At 36.7% G+C, this 10,706-nt stretch overlaps 1 protein-coding gene across 1 annotated transcript; it reads right to left on the minus strand.

The window, feature by feature from the left end:
* Positions 1 to 269: 269 nt before the first annotated feature.
* On the minus strand, positions 270 to 8,884 carry LOC141623854 (uncharacterized protein C57A10.07-like). Its single transcript, XM_074440001.1, has 3 exons — positions 7,840 to 8,884; positions 5,975 to 6,096; positions 270 to 949 (listed from the first exon to the last, which is right to left on the minus strand). Exons 1-3 carry the CDS (start codon positions 8,432 to 8,434, stop codon positions 632 to 634), a joined length of 1,035 nt encoding a protein of 344 aa, XP_074296102.1. The 5' UTR covers positions 8,435 to 8,884; the 3' UTR covers positions 270 to 631.
* Positions 8,885 to 10,706: the final 1,822 nt, after the last annotated feature.

Here is a 10,706-nt window from a genome sequence, read left to right on the forward strand (position 1 = left end):
GTTACTTGTTTTTCTCCATGCCAATTCTCCTCTTATGTGTTTTCAGTTGTTGTCCATTGTCAATATCCATAGTTTGTGCATAGTCTTGTGTTTTGTTCATTGTCATTAGTCTAATACAAGCTTTTAGTCTTAATCCCTTCTCTTGGATTCGACCCTTACTTCTCTTTACTACTATTCTTAGTGTATAGTGTAGAGTCAAGTTTAGTTTTATAAATTGTTAATTTGATAGTTAATTCTAGTTTTTACGACACCTAGTATTTAGCTAGTCAGTCCACAAACATTCACAATAATATAATCAGTTGGTGTCCAATGTACCATTGTTCGGAAAACATCTCTTGCAGTTCCCCCGGCAATTAAGAACTTACAGAAAATCTTCCAGGACAAAATTCTAAGAGAAACTAAAATACAAGTTGATAAGTGAAGCTCTAAAATCATACACAGCTGTCTATACCGTTGCAAAATATCTTTCTCTACCACGACTCTCCTGAACATTACTTTGTATACCATATGCATCTCTACATTTAGACAAAATGAACTTAATATCTATCCTGCTATGAAATGTTACCAAGTTCATAGTATAGCTTAAGTAAAATCTGGAAGGAAGTATACCCTGAGCAATAGGCATTACAATTTACGCCCATGGGAGATGACCTCCATAAAGAGATGTACCACAATATTTAAAGAGATCTTCAATTTCAGGACATCCATTAGGATAAGGGATGGACCTGTGAAAAGGATCGCGCCGCAATTTCTTGTGGTGGAGAGAGCTGAAACATCCATAAGGGTCATTTTCAAATTGAGATCTCACCAATGCTTCACCTTTCCTAGCTCCAATTTGTGAAGTTGCTGATGTCGGAGTTCCCACATAGAAAAACTGGGTTTCAGGAAACCCAATGGCTAACCTGTGGAGTTTCGCAAACCTGTCTTCTTTAAAATCATAACTTACAACCTGCAACAATATTGACAAAAACAAAAAGTTATATAACGAAATTACCCTAGTGTACAAAGGGCTAGTGGATGTAACGGGGTAGAGGAAATAAGATGTAAGCAGCCTTGTCGAAAGTTGTGTCGAAAATTGCATCAAAAACTGTAATGTGCATGTGGTAACCCTGGGGGATGATCTTCTTACATGTGGTTTTGGATCAACTTTTTAACCGAGGCATATGGTGTTTTGGGTACACAGTAACCTACAAAATATATAATCTACTGGTAGTCTGGTACTGCGTTAGACAACCTATCCTTTGTCACCTAAACGGACCCACAAGAATCGCCAAATACAAAAGGATGAAGGGGAAGGAAGAAAGAAAGATTAATTAGATAGCTTCAGCACACAAGTTTCTGATTTTAAGGAGCTACTACGAGAGAAACCAGGAAGTGGCTTCCAAGATCTCGTCTAGTTCTAAAATTAGTTTGTGTTCTTCCTAGTAAGACTGACCGCGAAGAACTGTAGATTTTTGTAAAATTCTAGAGTTTGTTGTAAGGGTGCAAAACATCCATCAATTAATTCTCATTTCATTGCTTCGCAACAAGAACTTTACCCCAATGCCTTGAGGTCTCCCATAAATTGCAAGGTAAGACACGGAGTCACATGTAAACAGCCTTAGGAACAGAAAGAAGGTATTTCCATATGGCCGAAGATGAAATTACATCTCCACATCAAGTGACTGCTAATTCATAATAAAAAGTAGTTTAGTGAGCATTTTGCTTTATTCATTTACTCTAAATAAATAAATAAAGAAAAAACAAAAAAATCACATATCATTCCTCAGCCCAGCACAGAATAAAACAACAATGTTGTCAAGTATTACAGGCTTGATGCTCCTAAAACGACAACATAAAATTACATATGCTAGAGGCCATTCTTTCACATCTGTTGTGATTTACGAATTAGTTCAAGAAACACCCATTGGATTTGTCTTATAACTGAAATAATTTTAGCCAAAAACCACGACTCAGTATTTCCCACAACATTTGCCAATATGATATATTTGTTTCCCGTGGACACTGAGAAAAGTGAAAAGAGTAGAGAAGAAGATAACAGGAAACACTATTAATCTGTCATAAAACGAGAACTTTCTTCATGGCCTATTATGACCACTTTTCAATTTTAGTGTTTATTTACTATTTACTCCCAAAACGGTTGATCATTTTTTTCAATGAAGGCCTACTTCAAGTCTTTAACTCCTTGTTTGGATACATGGATTGGAGGAAAAGGAGGGGAGGGAGTTAAAGACTTTAGATCCTTCCTTAAACTTGTACTCCCTCCTCCCTCCATCCTGGTCAATTGTTGTCCTTTGGTTTTGGCACAAAGACCAAGGAAAGAGGATTGGGCCAATTACTAAATGACAAGTGGACCAAATTGAGTGTGAATGATCAAATTACTCATCAAGTTCATTCTTAAAATAGAAAGGGCAACAATGGGCAACAATTGACTGAGACACCCCAAAATGGAAAAGGACAACAAATGACCAGGACAGAGGGAGTATTGTTTAAGCTACATAAAGTGAATGAATTGCCCTACCATACTGTTTTCAAGAGGCTAATGAGTTTAAAACTAGGAGGCTTAGTTGTGAACTTCGACGACATACACGTGCTTCCAAATTTGCTTCTCTGATTTATGGTAGTATGAAAATATAACTCCTCCTGTCACTCATGTATCTTCCACTTAAGACTGTTTGGGGTCAAAGCATCAAAAGTTGGCCATAAACATGTTTACAAAAATAACTCGAGTCCCTCTTACTCTTTGAAAATGCTATATTTCCGTTTGGCACAGAGATTTAGGGGAGCAAGTGAGATAAGTGATAAGGTAAGAGTAATGATGAAGCTTAATTAGGTGGGTCATAAGATAAATGTGTTACTTTTACTCAAATTTAAGGGTAGAAGAGAAAATCTAGATCCAAACATTTCCCAAGTTCAGAAATGAGACAATATTTATTGAATAGAACACAAATAAAATGGGCAATCCTAGAGAGTATTAGGTATAATATGAAAGTAAAACATTTACATTTGTCAGAAGATGGAAAAAAACTGTCACAAGATCTTATTTTCGATTCCTTTAAAAAAAAAAGATCTTATTTTCGATGGAAAAAAAGCTGGAAACAGGGTAGAATTAGACATGAAGATATAAGTGTAACAAGCGGCGTACTATTTTTAATATACTAGATATAGGAAGGAAATAATTAATTATTACATAAAACAAGCTACCACAATTTCCTTCTTTTGTTAAAAAGGGAAAAAAGAAAAGACTGATCTTAAGAGTGGATGTGCTGCTACATCATATTAGAGCCTCAAACTACTATACTCCCTATACAGGCCAGAAAGTTTGATTTACATTTGAATCAGTCTTTTATGTATGTTGAAAGGTCTCAGCTTCATTCTCAACCCTACAAACATGCATAAAAAGACATCGTAAAATAGACTACGTAAAGTAACTCTGAGATAGAAGGCGTAGTTAGTATGTCATAGTCTCAACAGCACTCAAAAACTCCACTAAAAACCTTTTGACAATTATACCGCTGTCTCAAACTCAGGCACAGCTGCCTATCCAATAGTTTAAAAACGCATGTTAGCTTAAAAAAGCGGCCTTGGGAGCGCCTAGGCTCAAGACTGTGAGTCACTAGTAAAACGCCCTGGAGCGCCTTAGGTGCGTCTTATTGACAATGTGTGTATAGTGAAACGCACTATTAAGGAATTTACATACTTCCTCCGATTCTTAGGAATTGCCCCGTATTCCTTTTATGACCTATTAACTAGAATTGACCCACCACCCACTCACAACCTTAATCCATATGCAAAAAGAAAACTGGGCTTTTCCAAAGAATCGGAGGTATCATTTTCTGCAGTTCTTTTATAATGCACTTCTTTCACCCCCATTACCACTTTAGACTGCAATTTGTGCGAGCCATTGTGCCACTAGTGTCTAGGGTTATGTTTATGTTGTTAGGCTTTAAGGGCAGCACCAGAAAACTTTTAAGCAGCTCTCCTTAAAAGCCAAATTAACCAATAACCCAAATACCCTGAAAACATATAAGACAACCTCTTATCCGTGTATTGCGGTATACTTATATATCAAATTCTTCTTTTTCCCTACGTGTACCGCATACATATTCAACAATCTAGGAGAATCCAGTAACTGTACGGCTGCTTTAAAAACCTAAATTTACACTTACATTTCATTAAATCAGTTTCCTCGCATTCCTTAAATTATTAAGATTTAGAAGCCAGAAGAAATTGCTTAATATACCGCCTCATAATAAACTGTGAAGCGAAAAGACATTTTGGAGCCTCACTAGTCCTCCACTCCTAAATCTATTGATGGACATTTAGTCCTAAAAAATTCAAAAGCATTGACATTCTAAACATGGACATGCTGAAGAAGATAAAAACACTAACATATCTGAAAGTTGATTTTCCCTTGATTAAAGAAAGTTTTAACCTATTTTGAACAATTTTTCCATTAGGTGGTGAATAGTATACTAGTATATGCAGAAAAATTCAGAACATAAGGTATCAATGTAAGCAAAAACATACGAAGTAATTTACAGGCCCTAGATGCAGACATGTAATGGTTAGGTATAGCCCAGTCCCATACTTATCATAAATGCCGAACAATTATCTAAACAGATATATACGCAGAATAAAGTTGAGGGATCATTAATGTGTCATGTCCTAAGTCACAAATAGTTTGCACAGTGTCCATTTTTCTTTCACTGCCAAAGGCTGAACCCTTTCAGAGATGGTGTTCTACCATCTGCATCTTTATATGATTTTAACAAGAAAAATATTACATTATGTGATAATATGAGCCCAAACCTTGCGCTTAAGTCTCGAATATGTAGATCATCCACACTGTAGCTTAAAGTCCAAGAATAATAGCTATTGCTTCAACTTAGAATTCTTCCTTCGATTTCTTAATTTTTATTATAATATAGAGTACAGAGTTGCTTCCACTGACTATCTACTACTTCAAGCAACATAATTCTGGTAGCACTTGATTACATAAAACATTAAGACACAATTTTCCAACCTCCTCTTTTGAAAACATAAGAGGTAACGTAACACACACACACACACATACACCCAACCATAGATGGTAGAGCAATGGTGTTATATATGCATATATATAACTTTTACCAAAAAATTACAATTTAGCTCACATATATGTAGGACTGTACAGTAGATGGTCAAGGACGAGATCTTATGATGTAGACTAAAAGGTTAGCGTATAATGGACTAGTTTAGAATGTTGATGCGAACAACTGGACAAAAAAGGATCGGGGTGGATCAGAGTCACTGAGCAAAGCGTAACTAACCACTGGCAACTGAGAAGTGAAAATACAAATATACAATACCAAACGGTAAAAAAGACGGTGGTTGGTTTTCTTTATACATGATGAACTGGAAGTCCAGAACCATAAAAGTAGCTTTTGGTGCAACAGTCCATGCTTTCATTTCTAACCCTACTTTGTCCTTCTAATGGGCTATATATGAGTTTACCCTTGTAATATTTTATTCACACAGCAAGGACAAGCTTTAACTACAGGGCATTCTTTCTTATTCCGTGTGCAGCTGTGCATGTTAAAAGTGCATAACCGAGCATTGATTAAAGCACACAGAATAACTCTCATTTCTGGTGTCTGTATGACATTCCTCATCTCATAGACTATACGGACTACGGAGTATGAAAGGTTAACACACTAAATCAGATTTGACACTCCCACTATGACAGATGCTTATTTAGTGCCAAAATACTCATGTGCAGGGAGCTTCTAAGAGAACCAATGAAAATGTAGGTATTCACTAGTCACTAAAAATACAGGTTCAAATTTCCAAATAACTGTGAAGTTATCGACGCATAAGAATCAGAATTTATATAAATAGCCAAGAGTTTGGTCAGATATAATATCGCGGTAAGAATTACCAACACTCTAAAAGTGTATAAGATATTTGATATAATAATACAGTATAAACTTACAGTTATATTTTGAGGATATGTGCCTGTAAGCTCCCGGAATCGACAGACACTAAAGAGAAGGTTTTCAAAACTATCCCTTGCGTGCTCTTCAGTAAGTGCTCTCCCTCTGACATTGCTTTCTCCTACAAATAAATGATAAAATAATAATGATACGTCAGTAAGGGACGGGTAACTACACAGATCTAAACACAAATGATAGTAACTATTTCCTGCTACAGTTGCACTGTTATGTGAAGCCAATATCCATCTGATAAACTTGCAGGTTCCGATGAGTGTACAAAGACATATGCTTTAACTGTAACTAGTCTGAGATTTTGATCATGTTGAGGTGCACAGCACACTGATCTTAATAGCCAGCCACATACATCCTTTGCTTGGGATGAGCACAGTAAGCTAAAATTGAGCCAAAAAGGCACTCTTTTCAAGAGCTATTTTAACTCAATGATTGACTAGCAATCTGACTATGTTGCAGTTGTGCAATGTCAAAACACAAAGTGGCCTATGCACGTAATATTAACAGCGTCTGTCATGGTATTAAATAAGTACAGCAAAAGCCACCCTAGAAAAAGAAATTTGGCATCTAATGTGGAACATTAATATGGCCAAGAATTTGTTACCTGTTTCTTGACTTTTGCGTTGGATGAAATAGACGGAAAAAAGGCATTTGAGTATCTGCACTCCCTATATTATTAAGTAGCATATGATCATTTTTTTTCTCGTTAGCATCTACTAGAATTAACATGTCCATCATAACTAGGGTTGGAGTTAGCAAGTCTATGATATCAAGGGCAGAATGCTTACATTTAAATCCCTAACAAAGCCTAAGCGGAGGAGCCTTCTAGTAAACACAAATATAATTGCCGATTAATGTGTTTTGCACAGTTTCAGTCGGATGTTTCAGAACAAACAATGATAGCGTACCACATCAAAACTACAGCTCTTAAAGAAACAAATGTAACTTATTTTCCGTTTATTATGCTTGGACATCATTTAACAATCTTTCCCATATATAATTTTCTTCTATGAGAAAACATTTTCATTACTCTGCAGTTTGCTATTTTTCACATGGTATCCATATTTAAGATTGTGTACATGGTACCCTCAAGCTTTAAATTTGTGTACATGTTTAAGAGAGTGAGATTGTCAATTTTACACTGGCTGCCATTACCCAATGGTACCATGTGAAACGAAGTATGATACATTAGTTGTCGTGCAGTAACATCAACACCAATGTTCCAGAAGCTAATGGCATTCACTTTTGCCTTGTCGTGCAAAATTTATTGTCCAGTTCTCTACGATATGGTAGTCTCAACAATCAGCTAGTAAAGGACTTCAGTCACAACAAGAACAACGACCACCACCACCATAATCCCACGTTATGTTCCCAACATAGATAAAACCACAATTGAAGACCATAACTACAGCAAAAATAAGCCCTGCTCCGCTATGCTGATATATCAATATCCATAGAAGCCGTCTTCGTCAACTAATCATGATATCCAGTCCCCCACTTACTGCCATCATCATCAAATTATGGTCAGCCACCTTTCTTAACGCCTATGTGGTTGCAATAAAGATCACGACCATATTTCACCTCAAAGAAACATACATTTCTCATTCTCGCTTATTTTGGCTAAACCTTAACAAACCAAAATCATACAAAAATGCCTCTGCCTTTCGCATCTAACGGGGCGGGGGTGTAAGGACAAAGAACAAAATAGAGCATTGAGATCAGCCAGGTAGCACCATACCACGCGATTTACCACAAGCATTAACAAAATCAAAAGCAATGTCCACAATACATGAACACAAATAATAGTAATAACTCAAAATGAAAAGGAAAAGGAAAAAGACAAATTACTGACCAAACCAGCCTTTTGACTCAGCAACAAGCCAGTAGCTTTGAGCTTCACTGCGAGGACCAGCATCCTTTCGGGTCTCTCCCCCACTAAACAACAACAAAGCTTGATCATCCTTAGCTGCAACTTCAACACCCTCCTTTATATGATCCAAAAATGTAGCAGCTTGACCAGGATGCTTTTGATAGGATTCCAAAAACCAGGAATTCTCACTATCAACTTTGCCACAATTACTACTAGTATAAACCGAATGGCCAGCCACCATCACAAGGTTTTTAAGCTTAGGAAATGGATAAGAATCGGGGCGAGAATTGAATTCCCTGTAACTACTAGTTCGCCAACCAGGAGTATGATAAATGGAAAGAAGTATAAGAATGGTGATCCCAAATGAGAGACATAAGATAAAAAACAAGAGAGGGTGTAACTTGTAATAGCATTTGAGAGCATTAGCAATTGACTTAAGCATTCTAGGGGATTTCAATTCAGAACTCTTAACTCTCCTCAGATTACGAAAACCTAGAGATTCGATATCGATCTCGACTCTTGGGTATGCATTGAAAGACTTTGGAGTAGTTGGCCCAAATGAGCGGCCACTCATCATATCATAAGGAACAATCTCATGTAAACCACAAACCAAATGTATAGCATATGTTTGGTGTGAAATTCTTGATTAATAATTTGATCCCTGGCAATGGGGTTTGAGCAAACTTGTAAACACCAATAAAATAATCTGATCAGAATGAAGGGGAAATCATGCACAAAATCATTCCAATTGTAAAGAAATGTATGAAAAAGGCATAGATACACAGATGTAAACCTGGGAAATTTATGGTTAGATCACGATAATTGATAATAATTTGGGAAATTGTTGATTTAATCAGTATTAAAAGCGAGAGATTGTAGGATCAAGTCTGCAGTGAATGGGAAAGTGAAGAAATAAAGGAGTAGTTTTCAAATAAGGGTAGAGCTATGGAAGGAATTTCCATCTGATTTCCATAAATATGGAGATCACTTCTTCGTTACAACTTTTTTTTTTTTTTTTTTTTTTTGACAACAATAAAGCGGTATTTATATATATAGATATGTAAATTACAAGAGTAGTAGTACATGAACATTACATTGAGTACGTAATTGCTAGTTTGTAAGCAATACTAACATCAGAATTGTTACAAAGTTGAAAATGACACACATTAAATCTATAGGTGTACGTCATAATTTTGTCTATCGTATTACAAAAGTGCACTGGAATATTAATACCATGATTGAGAGCCTCAACAATTTGTTTCGAATGTATAAGAAAGGTAGCTTCCGAAATGTTGCATTCAACAGCCCATTGCATATCCATGAGTAATGACATTGATAGCGCATGAATGGAGGAGGATGATCTCACTGTTTTTCCATGAGTCATTCCGGTGTCTTCAGAAAGCCAAGCTAGTCCTGAAATGCCATGTTGCTTACCTCGAGTTGCTGCAACTTGTATCCGGACACCCTTATTATTTGTGGAGTTGATTCTGGGTCCGCTATTTGATGTTTGCGTATGTATCTTCTTGATGTTAAATAATAGAAGTTGCTGATGTGTAAGCTCCTTGCTTCGAATTAGCACTTGGAGTGGAGTAGCATCCTTTTTCCGGAACTCCATATCATTCCTCGGTAACCAAATAGCCCATAATGTAGAACAAAATACAGTTATACAGAATTGACTTTCCTCACAATCGTTCTTCAAAAAATAAGAGACAAAATCTGAAATCCATTGTTGTAAGGCTATGTGTCGGTTCATAGACGAACGGAGTCCTAGCTCTCCACTTCTCCATATACCTTGGGTTATTTCACAATGGCGAAATAAGTGATCAGCTGTTTCAGGAAACCTTTTGCATAAGATACAATACGGTGGTAATGGTAAACCTTTCTTTATTAGTAGGTCTTTTGTTGGTAGAGCATTGTGCATCAATTTCCAAATAAAAAGTTTGCAGCATGGGTGTAATTTTAGCTTCCATAAATGGCGCCAGAACTGCATAGGGACATTTGCATTTATTTCCACTTGATCAGAGATAAGAGTTATGTAAGCAGAGCTCACAATATATCGTCCATCACTAGTGTATTTCCAATAAATGAAATCATCTATATTGACATTTGGTGGTTCCATGTTGATGATTTGCTGGAGCGAAGAATCATGAAAATGGTGTCTGAGAGTTGCCATATTCCAGCTGCCATCATTATTAACAAGCGCATGTACTGAAAGTGATGTTTCTTGGGAAACCTGATTTCTGAGAATGGGTTTACTTCCATTGATCCAAGAATCTGATAGTAAATTGATTTTTAGACCATTACCAAGCTTCCACGCAAACCCATCTTGCAATTTGTGCGCTGCTTTCAGTATACTTTTCCATCCCCATGAAGGTCTATAATGGTTGTTTTTTAGTGGCGGTATAGCACCACAATCTTTTGAGTACTTTGCTTTGAATACCTTAGAGAGAAGTAGTTGTGGGTTGTTCATAATTCTGTGATAGTTCTTAGCCAAGAAAGCTTGATTCATCACTTGTATATTCCTTAATTGTAAACCACCCGACTATTTTGGCAGATGCAAAACTTTTTTTGAGAGCCAGTGTATAGATCTCTTTTTACCTGAAGAAGCCCACCAGAATGCGAGAATGGCTGCTTCAATCTTTGCAGTGACTCCTTGAGGTTATTTGAATATTGACATTACATGATTTAGGGATGCAATGAGAACTACGTTGATCAATACCAGTTTAGCCGACTGCGAAAGATTGAGAGTATTCCATGAGGTTAGCTTATATATCACCCTGTCCAACAGATAACCAAACGGAGCTACTTTGTTGCGTCCAATGTCTGCTGGTACTCTCAGGTATACTCCA

The sequence above is a fragment of the Silene latifolia genome, chromosome X (assembly GCF_048544455.1).
Source record: "Silene latifolia isolate original U9 population chromosome X, ASM4854445v1, whole genome shotgun sequence".
Lineage (NCBI taxonomy): Eukaryota > Viridiplantae > Streptophyta > Magnoliopsida > Caryophyllales > Caryophyllaceae > Silene > Silene latifolia.